This window comes from Rhynchophorus ferrugineus, unplaced genomic scaffold, assembly GCF_030347505.1.
Source record: "Rhynchophorus ferrugineus isolate W39M unplaced genomic scaffold, kcgeb_rfMv2 rfM6, whole genome shotgun sequence".
Lineage (NCBI taxonomy): Eukaryota > Metazoa > Arthropoda > Insecta > Coleoptera > Curculionidae > Rhynchophorus > Rhynchophorus ferrugineus.
The window spans coordinates 2,738,907-2,766,627 of record NW_027472585.1 but is presented as its reverse complement, the minus strand read 5'-3'; the positions used below and the strand labels follow the sequence as shown (position 1 = coordinate 2,766,627).

Sequence of the window (27,721 nt, the reverse complement as noted above, 5' to 3'; positions counted from 1 at the left end):
CTAAATAAAGTACATTGTACTGGTTTTTCACAATAAAGCTTCAAAATTTAAAAAAATCCTTCAAAACTAATTTATGGGCCTAATACAATACAATGTCACATTTCCAAACGTCCTTAACTTCTAATTATATAATTTATAATAGTATAAATAATTTTAGAATGCACATATTCGTATAAAAATATTCTATTAAAAGATCGTGAACATAACTTACACCCGAAATTCCAAAATACTGAAAACGAAACAAAATAAATATAGAATCATATATATATCACAATGAATTTATAAAGACGACTTCCAACAGACATAAAATCGAATTGGACCAGGTCCAGGCCATCTTCAGGCCAAGATTCGACCACTTCGAGTGAACCGAATCCAGCCGGACGATGAATCAACGTATTTTTGCCGCCGCCTATCTATCGATCCGATAAATAATCGAAAAACCGCACCGTTCCGCAGATGAACGCCGCGACAATATGCGTATCGCGATCTATAGGCGAGAAGATCACGAAAACCGCCACGGTCCGCTCGGCTATTTTTAAACGTCGATTTTTTCACGAAAATACGCGCGATCGGCGTTAAGAGCGGAATTCCTCGCGCGCCAACTATAATGCATCTGCGTCGGAAACTTTAGAGGTAATTAATTAAAGAAGGGACAGTTTTAGATCAGACGACAAAAGGATCTATCTTCTTGAGAATAGAAATGAGGATTTTGAAAAACTACTTGCCGCCAATTTTTACTAAGTATTTACTTTACTCGTAATAAATGTTAATTCCAGGAAAAAAATTTAACGAGAAACTGACGTTTGCAATAAGGTAATAAGCGTGCTAAAACGCTCCGTAGTTTTTTGATCGTATTTGACAGTTTGTATGCTTACGAACTGTATTAGTATATTATTTTAATAATTTCGTGTTATAATTATACATTATAATGCATATCGATAGTGTATTGTTCCTCAACATAATAATACATCAGTAAAAAACCAAACAAATTTATTTTCATTCCAAGGCAGAAAAAAGTTAGAAAAATGTGGTTAAAATTTCAAGGATCGAACTAGCCGGTATAGCTTGAACATCAGTAATTTATTGTTGTGAAGACAATTCTAATGTAAGTATGTACTAGTTTAATTATGTTTAAAGTGTTTCAAATGTAATATCGAGGTAAATAACACTAATGATAAAATTGAGGTTAATTGAGGCCTCATTTGTTTTGTTTATTGTGTATATGCGTTACCAATAATTTTGTTCTTGTTTCAGTTACCAAAAAATATGGAAAATTATATTTAATATAATGTGATGGGCTTAGTGTTATATATGGTATGGATGAAGTCAGCATATGTTCTTACAAGATTCAAATGCCAATCAGACAGAAGAAAAAGGTATTCTAACAGGCCCATATATTTTTAAAATACTATATTCATTAAACAATGTGGTTTTATCAAGTTTTATAGACTAGTAAGCGTGTATTATGATAGACAGAAGTTTTAAACTCTTTGATCAATACTTGTAGACAATTTAAGAATCTAAATGATGTCACTGAAACCCAAGTAAAGTAAAACGAACTAAGCAGAGATCTACTTTAAGAATTCAAGGGAATCAACAAACATATTAAAGTATGTTTAAACACAGATTTTATAAAGTACATACTTCGAATCCTGTCAGGGCATAAAATGTCTGTGATTGTTTGAATTTGCCTTAACTCCAGTAATCAGGTAGTAACTTACAGTAGCTTTTTATTACAGATTACATATTTATACAGATAAAAGTTATCGTGATTCTGAATAATATTTGTACTGTTGAATTTAACTGTGTGGTTATAGATATAAAGGTGTTTGTTTTGTAGTCTCCTTCAGTACGTCTTGGTTTTTAGTCAGCTCTCTACTGTACATTGTTCGAGTTTATACGTTTATAAACATATTCTGATTATTTGTGTATTTGATATCATAAGTTGTATAAGAAAAATTTACATTATGTAGCATTTTAGTTCACATTCTATTTTTCTGTAAAAAATAAACCATTTTATGTAGTGTCATTTTTCAAACAAGTTGGGTAACTTGTATAGAAGAATAGCATTAATAGACTTGTTAATGTATATGAAAATAATGGGTTGGCGAAAAAGTAATTTCGATTTTTTCATGTTTTTGTTTTCATCATTGATACGTATATGCCATTTTAATGGAAGACTTTTTAAATATTATTGTAGAGACTGGTCCACATTCTACTCAGACGAGGCAAGGTTTGGTCTGACTGGGGAATGTATCCAAAACTTCCCAGCGAATTTTTCTCAAGTTTTTTCTAGTTACTAAAAATGTATGTTGTCCGGGGTTGTCATGACGAAAAAACTTTCCTATTGCTGAGTTTTAATGAGCCATTTTTCATGATAAGACTAACTTTTTGAAGTGATTGAAACTCAATAAAGGAGAAACATCAACAAATAAAAGGAAATACCCAACACGGGGTATATTTATAGTATTCTGTTACAAAGTACCATCAACTGTCTCGTAAAGAATCGGTCTTTCAAGTTGAATTGTTAAAGAAAGCTTGTTTTTTCTCTCGTCGGCGAAATAATAAATTAATTCGACTTTAAGGATCTCGTTTTTTCTGCTTCGTTTCAGTCAATAAGGATCATCGCCGTACACATCGCCAGCAATAAAATATAATTAAATGGATCCGAAATTGGCTGGTCGAAAACGTAAAGAGGATAAAGGTTTTCCGAAATAAAATAATTAAAAGTTTTAATTGCGAAACTGGTAAGACGTTTCTGGCGTCTGGTTACTTGTAAGATTATTTCATGTTTATATTCCGGATTTTAGACCTAAAACTGTTCCTTAATTAGATCTCGTTCTTTCTGTTTTGTTCCGAATAATTTAATTAGGAATTATCAAGATATTTTGCGTCATCTATTTATGGATCTTCGACAAACCCAAGGTACAAAGATTCTTTTTTTTTAATTTTTGGTTTAATTTATCGAAGTAAATCCATATCAACCCAAAGAAAGTGCTTCAAGTAGATAAACCAACGAGACAAAGTAATTAAGACGAGTAAGTGTCTATTTTGATATCAATGACGAAATAACGGACGGTCAAATAACTTCGAAGACAATGAGTGAGTCCCAAAAACATTTATTTCTATATAGCCTACCTTGAAAACAAAATTATTTCAATATTTAAATACTGAAAACAAATCAGAATCAACCAATCTCAGTTGAGAAGCTATAGGGATATATCTAGTGATTGGATCAATCGCTATTACCAACCATAAACTGTTGAAACTTTCAAAATTTCTAGATAATTTTATGCTAAATAAAATAACTATGTAGTATATACTATGTAGTGATGGTGAATATGGTGGCGATATTGTAATTTTAATATTCACAAAAGCCTGATAGATATTAGTGGAATTTGTATTTTTTAAACCAAATTATCTTGTGTCTAATTTAGGTAATATTTTAAATACAAAGTGTATCAGGTCAAAATGGATAATTCTGTTGTTTTTTTTTTCATCATAAAATACATGTAGTATCAAAGTACCAACCCAATTAGAGAATAAAATATTTTTTGAGATATTTCCATATATATACTCACGAAAAATTATGATTTTGGCTATTTTCAGACTTCCCGTTAACGGTGGTTAAAATAAAGATACATCGATAAATATCTCATCGTTTATGTAAAATTTTGTTCTAGATACGACCGGTCACCCTGAGAACTTGATAATTTCAACAATTTCAAAGTTATAGCTATATTTGATTTTTTTTTGGATAAAAAATACACTGCATCAAAATTAAGTGATATTCTCAAAGATAAAACATCTGATGTCAAAATAGATTATTCTATAAGTTTACACATGAAAATACATATGTTACGATAGTTTTAGTCTAGTTTTAATAAGAAAAGCCTTACTAATACTGTTATAGTAGATTAATGTATGCCCCGAATAGTATAGACGACTTTAATTAGTTTTTTATCAATAGTCCAAAGGGATATTTTGAAAAAGTAGTAATAATAAAAAAATTATATTTTAAAACACATTGTATACAATGTAAAATATATAATAATCACATAAATTTAGAATAATCATCCAACAAAATCAATATAAATGTAAACATATCATATAACAAATTTATCATCTAAAATACTAAAGTCAATAATCGAAATCTTTCTTATCGTAATTCTTTACATTTAATTCCCTTATCACATAATAAACTTAAACAATTAAAAAAATCGTAAACATACTATTATAAATAACTAAACGTTTAATAAATTAAATTTTTACTATGTGTTAAAAAGCTTTAAGCAGAATCGATCGTATTATGAATACAGTTTAGAAGTTAAAAATAGCCTTCCCGCCAAACTAATCAATATTATTTGTGCTTTATTTAACACTAATTTTGACGATACTTCTGATAATATCGTTTTTTGTAAATCAGTATGTATTGGTCATACTTGTAGTAAGCATTTTAGGTTCAACAATGAAAAACTTAAGTCATGTAAAATTATCTGATTGCGATCGTTATATTTTAAGACTGTATATATGCTAACAAAATAACTTTCAGTGCTAACTGTAAATAACTTTAGAAATCTTAAGAAACAAGTGGCATGAAGTAGTATCAAAACCTAACTTATCAGTTAATCAAAATTTAAGTTTGAAATGATGTCTATTGACTTGTAGCGACCGTTACGACCCTTTAGGCCACCACGCATTCACCTACATCAAAGTCAAAGATTGGCAACGCTGGTGGATTAGTACCATGCGGTTGCCGGCTATAAAAGAACACCACGACGACGTCTCGCTCTCGTTTCTTTTCTCTACACTAAGACACGTTTCTCTACGTTTAAACATGTCCAAACAGTGCTCAGAATCATCAACGCGTTCTTGTTTTTGGTTAACAGTGAGCAAACGCAGCACCCAGTTTGAACAAAACTTTCTCGCAGTCTAATATTCATGCGATATAAAACCAACACGTTCTTTTAATATTACGATGTTAACTAACGCAACTTTATTTTTTGATCATTCAAAACGAATTTGTGGAATTCGTTCTGCATCATCGGTATTTCTACGACTACATTTGAAGTCAGCAAACCAACCAGTTTTATTGTTGTTTCTGATAGAGCGGAATCCTTATAATACTTTTCAAACTTTTGCTTCGTTTGAACGGTATTTTTTCCCACCAAGAAGAGGTGTAAAGTTAAAAACATTGTTTTTGATCCATTTTTTGAAATAACAAAAGTTGTGACACTCTTAGCACAATAACTCACGAACTTATGAGTAGAATATCATGAAATTGTAACAGCTTTCCTTTGAAGGTTAATACTAACTGAAAAAGAGGTGAATGCAATAAAACTGTCATCATCTATGTTTTATGCCCAGGACTTTTCAGCCCATCTGTTATATAACGCGACTAATACAATTATGTGTATCAAACGAACAAGAGTATGGATATGGGTTTCAGTTAATAGGCTGCTGAGAAACGACAAATATAACCAAACGGTTTATGTTAGAATAGATTTAAACCCTCAGTGTCATTTTTATCACCATTCAAGTGACGACTTCTCTCAGTAAAAAAAGTTTTATTTATTTCCAACCTTCATATTTCATAACTTGTATATACATTTGAACTATGTAAAATATACTAACGATTATTGCTATTAATATGTTTATCATTTGTGTCTGATAATGACAGGGGAACATACTGATACGGATATTTCCTTTATCGATCTGTTTATTCACAATTATCAGCAAAATTAGATTATTATTGCATGTCAAACTAACAATATATGCAAATAGATACAAAGAATTTTTGATCATATAGCAATTTATGTTGGTAATTTATTCGAAAAGTATATTTATCATTATTTCTAATACGAAAAAAGCCCTAAAAATATTGGTTAACAAGATCACTTTTAATAAAGATGTTACCTACGAAGGTACAACATTAGTTATCAAATGAAAATGAAATGTTTCCCTCATTTCAAACAAAACTCTTGTCAATACTGAGTAATCGCCTATTAAAAATTAGATTATTTGTATTCTAATAGTTTGCCATAAACTAAAAATGTAGAATATAGAAAATCACTTATCTCTAAATCTAGCCTTTAAATGGTATACGAAAAGAATAGAAGTAATAGAAAAGAGCAAAACTTCATCATTTGTCCAGAATTTAACGCTGATTACAGCACTGTGTTTTGTGCAAAATTGTGTCGAATCACATTTAAGTGATATTTTAAATAGAAGACGTCCAAAGTGAAAATGAACGATTTTATTGTTTTTCTCGCCAAAAAATACATATAATATCGACTTCCTAGCTCAATTTGAGAAGAAAACATTTTTAGAGATTTTTCCATATATATACTCAGGAAAAATTGCGATTTTTGGCCATTTTCAGACTTTTCTCTTTAACACTGATTAAAATAAAGATACATCGAGAAAAATTTCCCTATTTATGTAAAATTTTGTTCTGAATACGATGGTGCCCTTGGAAATTTTATATTTCGAACAGTTTCAAAGTTATAGCTATATCTGTCTTTTTCGATAAAAAAATATATAAGCATGTAAATTAAGTGACATCCCAAAAACGCAACATCTGAGGTCAAAATAAATGATTCTACAATGTTTTTCGCAGCAAAATACATAAGTTGTGATAGTTTTAGTCCAGTTTAAATGAAAAAAAAATCTCACTTTTTCTTTGCCAAAATAAAATTAAAATTGTACGATTTTTACTTTTATTTCCATTAAAGTCAACGTACACGTATAAAACTGATCAAGAATTATCCCAAAAATACAGATCAGATGTATTAGATGATTGTTTCCTTAAATTTTGATGATATAAGTATTGAAGTTTGAAACTATAGGAGCTTATAAGCTGCAACTCTGGAATTATTTCAAGACCTCACTATTGGATGCTGTGAAATGGACCTGCGATAGAAAAGAGTAAAAACATCATGATGAGTTTAACGCTGATTACACTACTGTGTTGGTTTTTTGTTAATTCCAACTTAAATCACAATTATATTGAACATTGTCATGTTTAAGAAATTGTCTTACCAAAAATATTTTGGTTGTATATAAAAAAGCTACATATTATAAATATTAGCAACCATAAACTGTTGAAACTTTCGGTTTTTATAGATTATTTTATGCTAAACAAAAGAATGTAGTGGTTTTTTACATTGTCTTACTGATATATATTTTAAAACAGAATTTATCTTCATATTTAATAAATATTTTTATAGAAAATTCAAGAAGAAATTCTGTAAATGTATATATAATTTCAATATAAATTGACACATAACAATGAAAGTATCACCATATATGTGAAATTCTATGCTGAATATGACGGGGATATTGTAATTTTAATTTTCTCAACAATCTGAAAGTTATAAAGGGATTTATGTTTTTTGTGCAAAATTGTGTCGAGTCATATTTAAGGGATATTATTTTAAATAGAAGACGTCCAAAGTGAAAATAAACGATCTTATTCTTTTTCTCGCCAAAAAATACATATAATATCGACTTCCTAGCTCAATTTAAGAAGAAAACATTTTTAGAGATTTTTCCATATATATACTCAGGAAAAAATGCGATTTTTGGCCATTTTCAGACTTTTCTCTTTAACACTGATTAAAATAAAGATACATCGAGAAAAATTTCACTATTTATGTAAAATTTTGTTCTGAATACGATGGTGACCTTGGAAATTTTATATTTCCCACAGTTTTAAAGTTATAGCTATATCTGTCTTTTTCGATAAAAACTAGATGAGCATGTAAATTAAGTGACATCCCAAAAACGCAACATCTGAGGCCAAAATAAATGATTCTACAGTATTTTTCACAGCAAAATACATAAGTTGTGATAGTTTTGGTCCAGTTTAAATGAAAAAAAAATCTCACTTTTTCTTTGCCAAAATAAAATTAAAATAGTACGAGTTTTACTTTTATTTTCATTAAAGTTAACGTACAGTATAAAACTGATCAAGAATTATACCAAAAACACAGATCAGATGTATTAGTTAACTGTTTCCTTAAGTTTTGATTATATAAGTATTGAAATTTGAAACTATAGGAGCTTATAAGCTGCACCTCCGGAATTATTTCAAGACCTCACTATTGGATGCTGTGAAATGGACCTGCGATAGAAAAGAGTAACATCATCATTAGTTTAACGGTGATTACAGTACTGTGTTGGTTTTTTGTTAATTCCAACTTAAATCACAATTATATTGAACATTGTCATGTTTAATAAATTGTCTTACCAAAAATATTTTGGTTGTATATAAAAAAAGCTACATATTATAAATATTAGCAACCATAAACTGTTGAAACTTTCGGTTTTTATAGATTATTTTATGCTAAATAAGACAATGTAGCGGTTTTTTACATTGTCTTACTGATATATATTTTAAAACAGAATTTATCTTCATATTTGATAAATATTTTTATAGAAAATTCAATAAGAAATTCTGTAAATGTATATATAATTTCAACATAAATTGACATATAACAATGAAAGTATCACCATATATGTGAAATTCTATGCTGAATATGACGGGGATATTGTAATTTTAATTTTCTCAACAATCTGAAAGTTATAAAGGGATTTATGTTTTTTGTGCAAAATTGTGTCGAGTCATATTTAAGGGATATTTTAAATAGAAGACGTCCAAAGTGAAAATAAACGATCTTATTCTTTTTCTCGCCAAAAAATACATATAATATCGACTTCCTAGCCCAATTTAAGAAGAAAACATTTTTAGAGATTTTTCCATATATATACTCAGGAAAAATTGCGATTTTTGGCCATTTTCAGACTTTTCTCTTTAACACTGATTAAAATAAAGATACATCGAGAAAAATTTCCCCATTTATGTAAAATTTTGTTCTGAATACGATGGTGACCTTGGAAATTTTATATTTCCAACAGCTTCAAAGTTATAGCTATATCTGTCTTTTTCGATAAAAAATATATAAGCATGTAAATTAAGTGACATCTCAAAAACGAAACATCTGAGGTCAAAATAAATGATTCTACAGTGTTTTTCACAGCAAAATACATAAGTTGTGATAGTTTTAGTCCAGTTTAAATGAAAAAAAAATTCACTTTTTCTTTGCCAAAATAAAATTAAAATTGTACGATTTTTACTTTTATTTCCATTAAAGTCAACGTACACGTATAAAACTGATCAAGAATTATACCAAAAACGCAGATAAGAGCTGTTAGTTAACTGTTTGCTTAAATTTTGATCACATACGAATTGAAATTTGAACCTATAGTAGAACCTGAGTTTACAAACTACGAAATTAAACTATAAACAGACATGAAACAATACTGAGAACCAACACTGAAAACTGTGGAATAATTTCAAGGACTCTTTATTGGATGTTTTGAGTCAGATATTCAAGAAAATTATTTAACTTCTAATAATTGTAAAAGGTCTTTAAATATAAAAATAGAAATTATTACTGTTTGCATTCTTCGGAATAATGAAATGAGAATACCAGCATAGTAGATTTAATATAACACGAATTATAATGTATTCAATCAACAACTAAAATAACCTCATCAAAAATAAAATAAAACCACTCCTGAATCATTTTTCCGCAAACTGTACGACCTTACATCAGATCACGCGCGTTAGATGACGCACATATACATTCTTAGTCTCGAGAAAGAAGCACAATCAAAAAAAGTAACAGTATTTCATTTCTTGATTTCAGCGACGAAGTGAGTACAGCGCCATTCTAACACGGTTTTCCGATGAAAATATGTCGAAAATGCAAATTATATAATGAACATTGCCAGTAATAGTTGGCAACCGTAGCGACAGAATCTAATGTTTATTTTAGCCAATTTAATTTCAATGTCAAGACTATAGAGTGAGTAAATGATAAATTAATTGAAATTGTTTATTAGCAAAACGCGGGTATTTTTTCGGGTTTTATTAGACGCAATATAAAACTAAAAATCTAAAAGTATGACTATAAATACAATTTATAGAATAATAGTGAGAAGAAAAAACGCGTTTTATTTTAAATTATATTTAATTGTTTATATATTACTAAAAATTTATATGATTTAGATTCAAAAATAAGTAATTAATATATGTTTTGTTCAAAATTGGCTTTATTCATTAACGTAATCTCCATCAAGAGCCACACAATCATTCCCTAGTGGTCAAAATAGGCCTGTGACCAGTTGATGTCCACTCAGATGACGATCGTTTGGATTCCGGAGTAAAGTGATGGATCCATGTTTCATCCATTGTCACATATCGACGCAAAAATTCCGGTTGGTTACGTTTAAACATGTCCAAACACTGCTCAGAATCAACAACACTTTTTGGTCAAGTAGGTTTAGCACAAACGCAGCGTTACTGAAAATAATTAATATTGCCGCCTAGCTTGAAATCAAAAGATTCGTAAGTTGTTGTTCACGCGTGTTTTTGTTTTCTTCTTGTGGACACAACTTGTTATGTCCTTAAGTTTTTAACAATCTTATTGAAGAACCTAGCATAGGAAAGATAAATAAAGACTATTATTTCTAAAAACCTAAGTGGCAACTAATTATATTGATGTGGTAATAGTGAAAAAAACCTAAAGAAAAACAGAAACGATTCGAATATCAATAAGAATGCATTTATATTTATCCGCGAAACTCACTAAAAAACAACATAACTAATGCGTACCGACATTAATCCTAAACCTAACAGAAAAGGACCCATCGATTATCCAGACTTCTCAATTAAATTGATAAAGAATATCCTCGACATCGTTGGCTCTATCAGATACAAGACACGATTTATGGACTATTCGATATAATAAATGACTATCGATATTAAGCAAACGAAAACTGCATTGCGCCAACCTTATACCAGTTGAATATAAAAATATATAAGAATAAATGCATAACCAGCAAACTCTACGAAAACATTACCGCAGTTCATTTATTCGAAACATCAATTAAAATGACAGTCGACCTTCCTCTTTATACTCAAGTTTGCAATAAAACCGCTGACGTAATTTATTATAGAATCTTTATTAATTGCAAGGTGTCTTTGACATAAAAATATATTTATACAGGACAAAACAGCATTATTATTAGCACAAATAACATTAAAATTAGATTAACATGATGTGAAAATTGTTTGAAGATATCATAAGTCGTAATCACTACTGTGTAGTGACGACAATAATGCTAAACAATAAACCAATGTAATAAACACAGCCAGCAAGAAGGCATACACCGTTTGAAACAACAAAATCTTAAGAAAAAATCCATTAATGGTTAAAATAATATGATCTAATATCAACATAAATTATCTTATATTAATGAAAATCTCATCATTTGTCCAGAAATTAATGCTGATTGTAGTACTGTGTTTAATCTTTAATAATTCTCACTTATATGACAGTTCTATTAACAATATTGTTATATTTAATAAGTCGTCTCATCAAAAATTGTTCTTGGCTGTATATAATAAAAGCTATATATTATCGCTATTAGTAACCATAAGCTGATGAAACTTTCAAAATAATGTAGATAATTTTGTGCTAAATAAAATAACGTATCGATTGTTTAAATTGTCTTAATATCATATGATTTAATATAGAATTTATCTTCATATTTGATAAATATTCTTATAGAAAACTCAGTAAAAATATATATAATTTCAATATAAATGTTCATATAACAATGAAAGTATCACTATATATGTAAAATTTTATGGTGAGCGTAATGGCGATATTATAATTTCGATATTCTGAACAGTCAGTGAGATGTAATGAAATTTCTGTTTTTTGAGCAGAATTATATTGTGTCATATTTAAGTGATATTTTAAATAGATGACGTTTAAAGCAAAAATTAATGATTCCATTGTTTTTCTCGCTGTAAATATTATATATTTATATATATTTATTATATATTTCCATATATATACTCAGGAAAAATTGCGATTTTTGGCCATTTTCAGTTTCAAAGTTAGAGTTAAATTCGTCTTTTTTGATAAAAAATGCATTGCATCGATATTAACTAATACCTCAAAAACAAAACATCTAAAGCCAAAATAATTTGATAAGTCCAGTTCCAATAAGAAAATATTTTCCTACATTTTTTTTGGCAGAAATAAGATGACATGAAAGAATATATACGATTTTTATTGTAACTTCCCTTAAAATCAACGTAGAGTACAAAACTGACAAAGAATGTAAATAAGAGCCGTTCGGCAACTATTTCCTTGAATTTTGATCTTGATAATATACGAAAAAAGATACTGACCATTAAAGAAGAATAATTAAAGAGCATAATGAGAAAACTAAACAACATAAGATTGTAATATAAATGCTAAAAAATGGGCCAAAAAGCTACTGAATTAATTGTCTTGTACGTGTAGAGATAATATCAGGAATTAATGAAGCTGAATAGAAGGAAAATGTTTTAATCTATTAATTTATAGTAAGTAAAAGTAGCCGGTATACTCACAATCTATTTTTAAGAAATGGCATTCATAATAATAAGAAAAAGAAGACCTCATACTCTATTTTCAGATCATATGCTTCTCAGTAAAAACTCAAAATAGGTCAATATTAGTAACACGAACCAAAAATACTAAGAATTAACTTGAAATAACGGTAAAAAAATCATAGACCGAATTTAATTCAGCCACAGAGGCAGAGTTTTACCACAGAAGTAGCAAAACATATCGTATATCGCAGATTAATGTTTGGAATTAATTTGAATAAAATTCCCTCTAAACACTACAAAAAAACTTATATACTTTTTTTACTAACCCAACTTATTAATTAACTAAGTACTTTTAATCCGCTAAAATCAAGCAAGACAATTTACTCTTATTAAAGGTACTAAAAAATAAATACTTAATACGTGAGGTTTAAGGTTAATCCTCTAAAATCGTTTAAAAGTCCGTTAATAAGCCCGCCCAGCTGATGGGGAACATCTGAAATAATTTTTAGTCGGAGTAACAGTTTTTGGCTGACTGAATATCAAATCAAACTAACAAAGTGACACTTTAAAGTCGTCTTATGGACACGTGGATGATATAATAACGACGATAAAAATATATTTAGAATCGCCAGAATGTCTCCAAAAATAAACGCCCGACATTTTTCAAATAAATATCCAATACAATCAAAACCGTCATAAATTAATTTGAAATTTATAAAAAATAAAAATATCTAAAATATATTAACGGGTCAATTGAAAAGTCCCCGGCCTACCATAGTAAAAAAAAACATTTTTTTAGCAAAATTAGTTTTTTTTATTCAACATAATTCCCTTCAAGGGTAATACACTGGTTACAGCGACCCTCCAACTGTTCGATACCATTTTTGTAGTACGATTTGTCCTTTGCTCCAAAACAGGCCTCAGTTTCGGCGATCACCTCTTCATTCAACGAAAATTTCTTCCCAGCGAGCATTCTTTTGAGATCTCAGAACAGGAAATAGTCGCTGGGGGCCAGATCTGGAGAATACGGTGGATGAGGAAGCAGTTCGAAGCCCAATTCAAGGATTTTTTACATCGTTTTCACTAACTTGTGACCCATATGAATAATATTTTATCAAAACGCGAAATTCCTTTTTGTCCATTTTTTTCACAATGACAAAAGTTGTTTCACTCAAAATGCTATAATTCACAAACTAATGATCCGACAGCTGTCAAATTTATACAAGCATCTTTTGAGGGTTTAGGCTAATCAAAAAACATATGGATTTATTTCTACTAGCACCATCTATGTGTTAGGTCAGGAAATTTTTCAATTGACCTGTTATGTATATACAGTTGGAGTAGATTTTAATTTAAAAAAAACTTTTTATCTTAATGACTTTAAAATTAAAATCAACTAATTGAATAGTAATTATATTTAAAAATTAGATAAAATAAATGCCTGTTTACAAATTACTTTTATTACAAATTATTACAAACATTAATAAATGGTTTACCAAAATGTGTAGATAATTTTCTTGAAGGAGCTTAACAAATGACAGTTTAGGGTTATTAAAATAGGGTTACTATACGAAATAAATATTTAATTAACTTCATCATCTGTACTACGAGTACAAAAAAAGTAATTTTCTGTTAAATACATTTTGAGACACTCTGTATGCTATAACAAAGAAAGTAATTGAAATTGAGTCATATGCAAATTTGTAAAAAAACATTTTCTGTTTTCAAAATTGCAGTGACATCGATAAAAAATCAAGCACAAATATTACATTAAAATCATCAAAATTAAAGCCAATTTGAATCACTGTTGGTCGACACATTTGTCTTCACCAAATGGATCGATAGACATCATATTAGTCTTCCTCTCATCTACATATGCTAGTCGTAGTAACAACTGTATAGATGATGTCGAGATATTCATTAATTATATAATCGTAATCACATACATTCATCATCAAGTGTTCAGATTTTATGACCTTCCATGAATGTCTGCTTTATGGAGCTCTCGTCCTACTGTCTGTGGCTCTGTCCCTGTTCTATCAAAAAAAAGTTAAAAAAGAAACAAAAAAATAATAGCACTAATGAAGATCATCAACCTAATAAATTCAGACAGCATGTACTACAACTGTGAAAGGTGAGAACTTCTATGGAAGATGATAAAACCAATCATTGAAATTCGGACATAACATTCAGCGATTGATCAGGTTCACAAAAACAGCGATAACATAGAAAAATCACTGGGAGAAAGGAAAATTTGTTATTCGTCATATATAACTGACTGATACTTAAGTACCAGTAAAACAAGAAGATTCTATTCTAAGTTGAGTAAAATACAAGCAGGTGTGCCACAGGGTAATGAGACCAGTCCCTTATCTGCTGTACGCTCAGGACTTGCCTACATTCAATGAAAATATTGTTGCTACATTTGCAGATGACACTGTAATCCTGGCCATTGGAGATAACAACAATGAATCCACCGAAAAATTACAAACAACTGTTGCCAACTTATAATACTGGACAAAAGACCGGCGGATAAAAATGAATCAAAATAATCAGTACATATTAATTTCACCAACAAAAGGAGCAAGCACGAGCCAGTATATATAAAGCAACAAGTGATCCAATCCCATATGAAAATACAGACAAATATATTGGCATAAACCTTGGATCACCTGAACTCAGTTGGACGCCACATGTTAAGAAAAAATGTACAGAACTCTTCTACCAACAATTCTTGAAACCAGTGTGGACTTACGGTGTTCAACTGAAGCCAAAATAATAGAAACATCATACTAAGACTCCAAAACTAGGTACTGTGAAGTATTGTTGATGCTCCATTCGTACATACGTAATGACAATCTGCATAAGAACCTGAAGATAGATACTATCGATAGCGTTATGAAGGACTACGTCCAAAGACACGAACAGAGCTTTCAAGATAATGATGGCTTAGTCAGAAGATTAAAGAGAATAAAACCATTTTATCTAGCTCAGTGAAGTTATGATGTTAAGCCCAAATTATCTATCGTGGTATAAATACTTCGTAATTTTAAAACCTTAAAAACTTATTAGCTTTTATTAACTAGATTACTATTGTAGCGACCTTGAGGCATGTCGAATTTTACATAGTGGAATAACGGTCTACAAAATACCCAGAAATATAATCCCAGATGTTGAACACGAGCGAGGTGCCAGCAGCGCCAACTAGAACCCGATAGCGAATAGCTGGCAACCCCGAAAACGTTTATCTGGGATATTATTGAAGGGTATTTCCAATCATTCAGTGACCGACCATCGTTTGGTTTAGACGTGCCACCATCGACTGCCCAAGCCTCGTCTTCAGGTAACACCGCTGCCATCCGTTTTATCTATTTTGTATTTTCTACATTTTTTTATATTGCCAATAAACACCACTCTTTTATTTCGTTTTACCTCCATTCACCGAGCCATATAACTTACCCCAAACTATAATAAATACTAGTTTTTAAATAATTTTTACTTCTCATTATACACATTTTTAAATTTCGTGTAAAATCAAATTAAAAACCAAACTTTATTAGATAATATTTCACAGTATCCTTAAGATCACTGTTCAAACGACGCCCTTAAGTTAGATCATTCAAGTAAAACAAGTATTTATCTTTCAATCACTTAATATTTTCCCCTAAATAACGTCCAGAAAAATGATTAATGGCATCGGAAAAAATTACTTCGTTATGAAACCAGTAATTTTGCCAGAGTATGCCCGCGTCTCACTCAATAGCATCACGTCAAAAAAATCATTAAGACGATAGACAGGAGGGAGGATTATCTTGAAAAATTGGAAAGGAAAAGGTTCCCGCTCGAAAGCCACAAAGAAACGGGACGTGAAAAAGCCAAAATCGACTCGATATTCCCACAAACACTTCATGAGGCCACCTGACAACTTCATGAGAAACCCCCACACCCCCTGCTCTTCGAATGGTATTGATTTTCCGAATATAGAAGATATTTTTCAGCTCGACGTCGTCTCGACCGTAAATTAATTATCGAACACTTGACGAAGACGTCGATAAAACTAATTTTAAAGCAGATTTCTTTATTAGCGAGAAATTAATAAAACGTTTCGGGAAACGGTATGTTATAAATGATTCCCAACCTCAATTAACTGACACGTAAAAGAACCGAATGAAGTTTGTAAAAAAGTAATTTTTTATCGATTATAGTTATCATTAAATGTCAGAAGACATAGAGAGCTGTCAAGTGTTGAGTAGGAAAAAATCGGAAGAAGATTTCACTAATTATAAAGAACCGAATGAAGTTTATAAAAAAATTATTTTATATTAGCGACCCGCCCCGGCTTCGCACGGGTGCAATGCTGATACTAAATTAAATACACTACAGAAAAAATATGAACGTTGTATATAAATGAAATGAAAACATGATTAAAATCGATCCAGTATTTTTGGTTCATTCATTACTGCCCTTGGCCTGCACGCATTAAATTTGGAGTAAAACAATTCCTCTTCCCCTATACTTACTATGAAGATTTCCTGTTATCTTTGGAATATCTAAATTCATACAATTTTTATTACACTACACATTTTTAAACGCAAATTTTTAATTTGTAATATCTCCGAAAATATTTGTTTAATTTACGTGCTGTAAGGAACCATATTGATCTATATTAATTGCACACTGTATTTAAGGTACTTAATTCGATAAGGATTAATGCCGTATTGCTTAAAATAGCTTCGTAAATAAGCCATTTTCTCACGTAAAAAGTAAACAATAAAAATGGTTAATGTGGGTTATCCCTAAAAGATAAACATATACCATCGCGGACTTTTTTGTAGACCTTTTTATGGTGTACAATACTGTAGTACATTAATTTGATCTAACTCGTAGGGTTAGGCAGCGTTTTTGCTAATTGCTAAATAAGCCTAAAAAAATAGGTTAATTTACGACATCACGTTTGAAACCTCTAAAATTAGCAATGTTGCCTTAGTATATTATGCATGTATTATACATATAAACCTTCCTCTTGAATCACTCTATCTATTGAAAAAAAACCGCATCAAAATCCGTTGCGTAGTTTTAAAGATTTAAGCGCACATAGGGATATAGGGGCAGAAAAGGCGACTTTGTTTTATACTATGTAGTGATTTCTTACAGTTATCATTACATGTCAGACGATGTAGACAGCTGTCAAGTCCTAACTACAAAAAATATCGGAAGATTCCACATTGGAAAATTGTGATACCCTCAAGGGTAACTGTTGAACAAAAATAAATACATAATTTTGAAACTTTTGTAGTTGTAATAATAAAAGCGATTTCCTTATGTTTCTATTGGTGTTTAATAAACATATGTTCATTATTCATTATCATTCTTCGTCAATTCATTATCTGAATCCCATAGAACACTTGATGGCATGCATTGGCTGTTTTATTGGATAAACTATAGTCTAATCAAAGTTACTTTGTACATACGTCAACTGAATTTGTGACATCAAAATATTGCAATGTTGCCGCATCAACTCGGAGTTTTAGTTCAGTTTGTCTCTGACATGCAACAAAATTCTAGTTTAAATAAAGTAATGAAACAAAAATGTTATCAAACATATATAGTTTATTTTAAAATTATAGTACATCTAAAAACTACAGTTAATTATACAGCCACAATAGTTTATAGGTTAGAGTTATAACCTCTTATCACTACGGCTTTCAGGAATTTTGTATACGTCTGACAACCGGACAACTTTGACAGGTTCATTCGTTTATGCTTTCGAATTCAGACGACATTGTGTCTCTTTTTAACTAGAATAACATAGGAAGGAAAATATTGTCTGATTCTGAAACGAATTTACAAATTGTGGCAAGCAATACATTAAACATCTTGATGGCGTATGTACAAAAAAAAACTTTGAACAGACTATATATTACATATTTTGAGATGTAAATATATGTCTTAAGAACAAGAACTTTAGGAAAACCTAAAAAGTATTATTATATAACTATTGCGGTTATAATTTGAAAACAGATTGACAAAACGTATAGAATAGAATGACCAATACTTTGAATAAACAAATGTAATCAATTCATTGTAAATAACGCGTTTTCTTTAGCGAAAAAATCGAAAATGATTCACCTACACATCTAATATATCTATATATTTAATTATGTAGATCACCAATTACAAAAAAAAAAGTAAAAATATTTTTAGTATGTTGATTATATTTTGGTGCCACAATATATAAATATTTCGTATATGTGAAGCATCCAATGAAGGAGTATATTTAAGAACAAATATACATTTGCATCAATTTTTCGAGCTATAAGTTTTTTCATAATAATTATATAAAAACCATTTTCAGGTCTAGTCACAATCCTAGACGGAGATCGATATTCCTAACCCAAATATTAGAGTTACTAATATACTCAAAATGCGTCCATAAAATAGGAATAGCAGCTGGAAATGGTCGGAGGATTTTATTAAGTTTTTTTTTTCTTTCGTACGTATAAACAGCCACAAAATTTGTCAATTAAAATGATTAACCAATTATCACTACATAGTATAAAACAAAGTCGCCTTTTCTGTCCCTATATCCCTATGTGCGCTTAAATCTTTAAAACTACGCAACGGATTTTGATGCGGTTTTTTTCAATAGATAGAGTGATTCAAGAGGAAGGTTTATATGTATAATACATGCATAATATACTAAGGCAACATTGCTAATTTTAGAGGTTTCTAACGTGATGTCGTAAATTAACCTATTTTTTAGGCTTATTTAGCAATTAGCAAAAACGCTGCCTAACCCTACGAGTTAGATCAAATTAATGTACTACAGTATTGTACACCATAAAAAGGTCTACAAAAAAGTCCGCGATGGTATGTGTTTATCTTTTAGGGATAACCCACATTAACCATTTTTATTGTTTACTTTTTACGTGAGAAAATGGCTTATTTACGAAGCTATTTTAAGCAATACGGCATTAATCCTTATCGAATTAAGTACCTTAAATACAGTGTGCAATTAATATAGATCAGTATGGTTCCTTACAGCATGTAAATTAAACAAATATTTTCGGAGATATTACAAATTTAAAATTTGCGTTTAAAAATGTGTAATGTAATAAAAATTGTATGAATTTAGATATTCCAAAGATAGCAGGAAATCTTCATAGTAAGTATAGGGGAAGAGGAATTGTTTTACTCCAAATTTAATGCGTGCAGGCCAAGGGCAGTAATGAATGAACCAAAAATACTGGATCGATTTTAATCATGTTTTCATTTCATTTATATACAACGTTCATATTTTTTCTGTAGTGTATTTAATTTAGTATCAGCATTGCACCCGTGCGAAGCCGGGGCGGGTCGCTAATATAATATAACTTCAACATAAAAATAATATCGTTTATAGCGGTTTTAGTTTAGTTTCTTTAATTTAACATCATAATGAATAATTCCTAACAGATGGTAAGGTTTTCTTGTTCCCATTCGAATTAGGACATAGCAACACACAAATTATTGGCTATGATAAAAGTTTCACAACTATGAGGGTTCTAAAAAGAAAGTTTACATTTGCTTCTCCATGAATACAACAATCCAGGTTATAACAATCGGTAACTTTTTCGGAAAGTCAGTCTGAGTCTGCGAAAGTTTTATAAAAAAAAACCGTGATTTGATAGTTTCAGCGTATAAATAGTGCAGCCAAGCATTCAAAAATGGGTCAAAATTTTTAAAATGGCGTTAACAAACAGTGGGAATAATACGAACTTAAACCCACGCACCTGAGATAATAAAGAATGGTAATAAAACCTAAAAAAATGTTAATTTGTCTGTTTGTAACTATCTCTGAACCTTTCCATTCGAAAGAAACAGTATTCTGCTGGAAGCAGATGCCATTCAAAGGCTTGATTTGGTGTTTACCAGCATCTTGTTTGCGGAGGAAGCTGATTTTCATCTCAATGATCACGTAAATAAGCAGAGCTGCCACCAGTGGAGTAACGCATCCGAAATACAAACATCAAAACCCCATTAACTCACCTTTAACAGCCGTATATTATGCTGAAGTGAGCACACCAGGAATATTATTATTATTAGGTTAACATATTACATCCAAAATTGTAAACACAATATTAAAGTAATATGTGTATTTTAATTACATACAATTACATTACTGTACTTATTTCATTCGTAATATAGGAACTTTAATTAAAACATTGTTTGAATAAATATTTGATTTTAAATTAATTTTAATCGGCATTTTACGATAATGAATATCCAATTCAATATCAATTTTCAGGTTTCCCTGTTTCGATTAAAAAATATATCTTTATTTCCATTGAAAAAAATTAAAGAGTTATTCAGAAATATATTAAAATCTATTTTAAAGAAAAGGACAGCTATGATGCTAACAAGTCAAGACAAGTGGTGATGGGGAGGGTGAAATGAGCACCGAATGTGGTGAACACAGTGGACGCCCAAAAGAGATTGTTACCGACGAAAACAATTAAAGAATCCACAAAATGATTTTGAATTACCGTAAATTGAAACTGAATAAAATAGCAGACATTCTAAAGATGACAACTGAACGTGTACATCATATTATTCACGAATATTTGGATATGAGAAAGCTCTGTGCAAATTGAGTGCCGCGCAAGCTCACTTTTGACCAAAAAAATGATTCAGAGCAATGTTTGAAGATGACTAAGCGTAATAAACTCGAGTTTTTGCGTCGATAGGTGACAATGGATGAAACATGGCTCCATTATTTCACTCCGAAGTCCAATCGACAGTCATCCGAGTGGACTGCACACGATGAACCCGCTGCAAAGCGTAGGAAAACGCAACAGTCGAATGGCCAGGTTATGGCGTCTGTATTTTGGAATGCGCATGGAATAATTTTCATTGAGTACCTTGAAAATGGAAGGACCATCAACAGCGACTATTACATTGCGTTATTGGACCGTTTGAAGGACGAAATCGCCGAAAAATAGACGCATTTGAAGAAAAAGAAAGTGCTGCTTCACCAAGACAATGCACCGTGTCAAAAATCCATGAATTGGGCTTCGAATTGCTTCCTCATCCACCGTATTCTCCAGATCTGGCCCCCAGCGACTATTTCCTGTTCTCAAATCTCAAAAGAACGCTCGCTGGGAAGAAATTTTCGTCGAATGAAGAGGTGATCGACGAAACTGAGGCCTATTTTGAAGCAAAGGACAAATCGTACTACAAAAATGGTATCGAAAAGTTGGAGGGTCGCTATAATCGGTGTGTCACTCTTGAAGGGAATTATGTTGAATAAAAAAACTAATTTTGCCAAAAAATGTGTTTTACTATGGTAGGCCGGGGACTTTTCAATTCACCTGTTATTTCCATTGAAAAAAATTAGTTATTTGAATTATTCAAAGATATTATTTAAAACTATTTTCAAAAAAAAACGACAGCTATAATGCTATAAAGTAAATTCGCAGTATAGGCAACAATGAAGTGGCGGCATTTGCTACACTACTGATATGTAAATGTATACCGCCATTTTCGTTCTAATTAATCTTGTTCATAGAAGTACGAATAATATGAATGGAATTATATAAATACATTAAAACCAACTTAGATTCGTTACTGGCGTACTGTAATAATATAAAAATGGAGTTTCTAGTTTTAATATACACTCCGCGAACTACCATTTTAATTGTTTAAACTCTAGCCAAGTAGAAACATATGTATATTACAGAAACAAAAATCTACACGTTAAAAACTCATACAACGCAAAAACCCATGAGAATAACAGAAAGTATGGGTATTTTACAAATTACAAAACGCGAATATGTATAAGTCTTTTAAGTATAATTTCCCTGAACTTCAGTTACCATTTCCAACGAATGAGCGTTATTTTATAGAATTTTTTTTTGTTCTTCAAGGCCAATTTTAATAAATGTTTGCATCTAGTCGATATAATAATCTGATAAAGAATCTGAATTTATTGATTTAGCCGTTTGGAGATTATATACGACCAAAATTGTTGTTACCTAAATATGAACCCTCGTCAGAGCTAATATAATTGAATTAAAATCCCTGCCAATATATTATATTGGAGTAAGTACATTTTAGCAGTTTTGCAAGAATACCTTAATCTATGGAACTATAGCTAAAAATCAATCTAACAATTCTAACGCATTCTAACGTTATTAAAATTAACTATAAGAATATATTTAAAAAAATACGATGGTAAAGACACAAGAACCCATGGCAAATCAAGTTTTTTTGTTATATTTTAGAATATCCTTTTTGCCCCTTAGGATTTATATGGATTAGAGCTATTGTTTAACGTGGGCTTCCAACCACGGACCGAGTGTCCTACTTGGAGATCATCCAAGAAGACATACAGTCTTACCCAGTCTGCACTCTGGCCTTAGGACAATCACAAATATAAATGTACGACCATGTCCCAGCAGGATTCGAACCCGCGACTATCGCAACAGTAGGGGGACCGTCCTGTCGCCTTTAGCACTGCGCCATACAAGCCGGCAAATCAAATTTTGTTTTAATTCCGCGCTAATTACATTTTAAATGTATATTAATCGATTTTTTTTGTTGTATCTAATATTAATTTTCATCAAAAATTCCCCTGAAAATGTCAATTAAAATTTAATTAAAAACCTTTTTACTTAAAAAACCGAAGGAATTATTACAATATTAATTAAAAGGCGACTAATGGAAAAAAACATTTTAAAAATGTAAAATTATATCAAGGACATATATTAGTCCTTGTGGTGAAATAAAGTCGAAATATAGATCAATTATAATGCAGATATATAAATGTTAAGTTGTTCAAAATTGTACTGGAACACTATTTATTAGCCGACAGTAGAATTTAAAATTCGACGCACTTGAAAATAATCAAAATTTTGTGATAAAATTTAAATTATTATAAAAAATCGTGTGTTAAAAAACGTAGAAAAGAAAGATTAAGAGGATCTTGTGTATTGTTTGATCACTATTAATCAGATTCAGGAAATCAAATAAGATGGTAAATACTTCTAAATTTGGCTTTAACTAGATTTAACAGGTTAATTGAAAAGTCCCCGGCCTGCAATAGTAAAACACATTTTTTTGATAAAATGTGTTTTTTTTTATTCAACATAATTCCCTTCAAGGGTGATACACTGATTATAGCGACCCTCTAACTTTTCGATACCATTTTTGTAGTACGATTTGTCCTTTGCTTCAAAATAGGCCTCAGTTTCGGCGATCATCACTTCATTCGACGAAAATTTCTTCCCAGTGAGCATTCGTTTGCGATCTGAGAACAGGAACAGGTCGCTGGGGGGGGGGCGGATCTGACTGTTGCGTTTTCCCACGCTTTGGAGCGGGTTCATCGGGTGCAGTCCACTCGGATGACTGTCGACTGGACTTCGGAGTGAAATGATGGAGTCATGTTTCATCCATTGTACCATATCGACGCAAAAACTTGGGTTTATTACACTTGATAATCTTCAAACACTGCTCCGAATCATCAACTCGTTGTTTTTGGTCAAAAGTGAGCTCTCACAGCACCTACTTTGCACAGCGCTTTCTCATACCTAAATATTCGTGAATGATATGATGTACATGTTCAGTTGATATTTTAGTGTCTGCTATTTCATTCATTTTCAATTTACGGTCATTCAAAATCATTTTGTGGATTTTTATATGTTTTCGTCGGTCTTTTGGGCGTCCACTACATTCACCGTCTTCGGTGCTCATTTCACCACGTTTAAACTTATACCAATCTTTGATGGTTGATTTTCCTGGGACAGTGTCCGAAAACTAAGCATCAAGCCAAGTTTTTGCTTCAACTGTATTTTTTCCCTTCAAAAAGCAAAACGAGAAATTCCTTTTTATCCATTTTTTTCACAATAACAAAAGTTACTGCGATAACTCACAAACTAATGATCCGACAGCTGTCAAATTTATACACGCATCTTTTGAGGGTTAGGGCTAACTAAAAGACATATGGATCTAATTCTAGTAGCGCCATCTATGTGTCAGGCCGGGGACTTTTCAAATGACCTGTTAGTCCTGTTATCTGACTCTGGTTCACACCACAAAAAAAGGTAGGCCTCTTAAAAAGGAAAGCGTTGGAATAAAAACAAATTTCTAGGAATAAAATTAGCAGAAGTGTCACTTTAAAAAGGATTAAAAAGATTTCAGAAACTCTGTTCCTTATACACGAATTTATTAAACGACCTTCTTTGCGTCCTAATTGATGTTACCAATATCAATACACGAATGAAATTATATGAATAAATTAAAATAACTTATTCGATTACGTTACTCCAATAACAGACTGTCATAACACGAGAACGAAGTATTTATATTAACATACACTCAGGAAATTAGTAGTGGATATTCCCGAAAAAATAATTAAATTAAAAAACGTAATTTACTCAATTGGCGCGGTGCCAGAACCCACCCCAAATCTACTTCCGAATTTCGACGGGCATAGAAAAAAACCAGGAAAATTAAAATAATTAATCCGGCAACATTATCGGAATTATCCGTAAAGATATTTAAAAATAAACAGGCGCAGCGTTTACATAATAACACGTCCACTAAATGATATATCAGGCACAAAGACAATGATTAATTTGATATTAGCCGCATAGGCCTGGAAAGAATGTGTTACATAATTTAAACATAAATAAGATTAACGTATTTTAAATTCCTTATTCCATTGTTAAAAATATTGTCTATTGATATGGTTGTCTAACACGTTACGTTCCTTAGCAATAGTGTAAATACTATTTACTAGTGTTGGGAACTATCGACTGTTTAGTAATTGACTACTTTTTACTATCGACTGCAGTCGCTATTTATAGTTCGGCTGACTTTACTACTCTATACCAGTGACTGTTTCAGTCGCTATTTTCGGTCCGACTGATTTTGTTACTATTTATTATCGACTGTTTCAGTCGTACTTTTAGTTACTATTTTTGGTCCTACTTGTTATACTCGACTGATTTTTAACGTTCTGGCTCTGTCGTTTTAGCCGCGACCTTGACAAAAATGTACCCCATTTATATTTACATAGATTTTTATGTAATATATATAGTTTTATGATTTTTTTGGTGGTTTGCTTGTAAACAATAATATATTATATTTTAATATTATAGCATTTTGGTACGATATTTTTCAAGATTGTTAATGTAATAGGGTAAAAAGATTAAAATTGGGAATTAATGTATTTTGACTGTTTTTATGGCAATAATAGGTAATATTTCGATTACTCTCTCGTTTTTTGTTAAAAAATATTAATATCATTTCATTGAGATCATTTTTAATTATGTCATGGATTAGCTTTTTTCCTATGAATATGTATATGCTTAATTTTTATATAGTATATAGGATTTTTTATTTGGAAACTGTTTTCTCTAAATTAAATGATGCTAAATAAGAAGAATGCATTTTTGTTGGCCCACAATAAGAACAAAGTAAAAGTTTTCACCAGGATACAAAACAGATAGAAGAGCGTTATCAAGGAAGATGGAATGCCAAAATGTGAACAGATTACTGAAAGAGGATTCTACTCTTCACAAGAGGAGCACTCAATATTTTGTCATTTTCTTTCAGAATATATGGCTCATATTTTTTTTTTAGTGACCACTTAAAGCTGAACTACTTTGATTCATTATCTGTTTATAAATATATATTACTGTGCTTCTTTATAAAAGCAATAATATAAAAACATTAATATGATTTAAAATCTTCATATTGTATTTATACTACTTTAATGTATCATAAATTTAAAATGGTATGTGTTACAAAAATCCGTTTAAGTTTTTGTACTCAGCTGGTACAATTTGACAAAAAAACCGTTTTATTCAATGTTATAGATCAAAAAAAAATTGTCATACAATGTAATTATGCGAAAAACTATGGAGGTCGCCCGGTATACTGCGTTCAATTTGCGTTGTCAAAATCATTAAGATGACAGGAGAGGGATTACGTCGATAAGTTAAGCGAGGAAAGAGTCCTCGATGGGATGCCGCAACGAGCAAAAATTCCCATCCAGGAAGGCCGAAAACGAGTCGGTTCTTCCGAAGACAACCACCTGTCAACGGACGTCGCACCGTGGGGCTGGGAAACCTTTCCTGCCGCCGCTGAACGATATTGATTTTCCAAGCAATGCAGATATGTCGAGCGGCCACGGGTAACGGCAACGCTTTTCCGACATTTTCTCGTCCAAGAGACACTTCGCCGGCGACCGGGTTTATTTTCGTATTCCATTTCGACTTTTCTCGACGCCTCCGAGCATTTTGCTGGTCGTGTCGCGACGCCTCCGACGCCAAGAGCGTCGCTTATCGCTTAAATTTAGAATCCAAGAGCAAAAAAAAACAAATAAAACAGCCAGGAAAATGCCTACTTACTTTCCCAGCTCCTCTTTCAGGTCGTAGTTGTCGCTGAAACGCGTACAAGCCATCGGAACTGCCATGGTAAAGCACTGACCAGCGGAGATCTAACTTTTTCGCTGCCGACAATCGGGAGCCAGCAGGAGATTTAACCGCGCACTGGCTTAAAACTATGCCACCCGATATACACCACCAATATCCATTCAACTTTTCCCCAAATTCGATTTAGATTCGGTCGAGAATCAGTTTTTCCTGAATGAAAACCTCACGACAAAATTAGCGAGGATCGCCGTACTGTCACTGCGTACAAAACACGGAGTTCTGATCCCCACTAGAATCCAAAATCGTTGTAATGTTCGTCCACTGGGATATAACCTAAAAGATCAATATTGGACTTCGTCTACACGGTGTTTTACGAACTCGGCGAACCGAGACACCGTTGTCGTATCTAACAAAATTTCCTTAGTATAGGGATATTGCAAGCAACATTTGATAATGGTTTCTATTACTGACACCATTCGGTTCTAATCGGTAATTGCTAAAAACACAATCCTTAATAAAGGCAGGTTTTTTACATAACCCTGCTATAAAAATAGATTTATGGTTTAAGGAATGTTAACAATGTTATATTTTAACCATTATTTATATTCTGTATATTTTATTATATTCTTTATTGCAATAATTTCATAAAGGACACTGTTACAATATTTTCTACTTTAACATTAATATATAAAAATTGATAAACTTCTAATTCAAAAATAAAACATTACAAATCCCACTTAACAAATTAAACACTCTTGTTTATTGATATCAACAAATGCCACTTACTACCCAATGTAAAATAAACTAACAGTGTACTAATCCACATCTGTTCTATATTTTGATTGAA

The 27,721-nt window shown here is 31.1% G+C and overlaps 1 protein-coding gene and 1 long non-coding RNA gene across 11 annotated transcripts in view; one reads left to right on the top strand and one right to left on the bottom strand.

Moving 5' to 3' along the window:
- Positions 1-27,230, bottom strand: part of CaMKII (Calcium/calmodulin-dependent protein kinase II) — a 224,880-nt gene extending 197,650 nt beyond the window's left edge. For 8 of the 10 annotated variants that reach the window (XM_076408263.1, XM_076408267.1, XM_076408269.1 and 5 more), the window contains exon 1: positions 26,851-27,223. In XM_076408263.1, the coding sequence (XP_076264378.1) occupies positions 26,851-26,915 (65 nt within the window). In that variant the 5' untranslated portion in view covers positions 26,916-27,223. Of the gene's footprint in view, positions 1-26,850 lie in introns of all 10 variants that reach the window. The other 2 variants (XM_076408264.1, XM_076408272.1) reach the window with 1 other exon arrangement.
- LOC143198794 (uncharacterized) lies at positions 838-20,659 on the top strand. Its single transcript, XR_013006291.1, has 4 exons — positions 838-1,105; positions 1,255-1,452; positions 1,508-1,709; positions 18,813-20,659. It is a non-coding gene; the product is annotated as an uncharacterized LOC143198794 (long non-coding RNA).
- Positions 27,231-27,721: the final 491 nt, after the last annotated feature.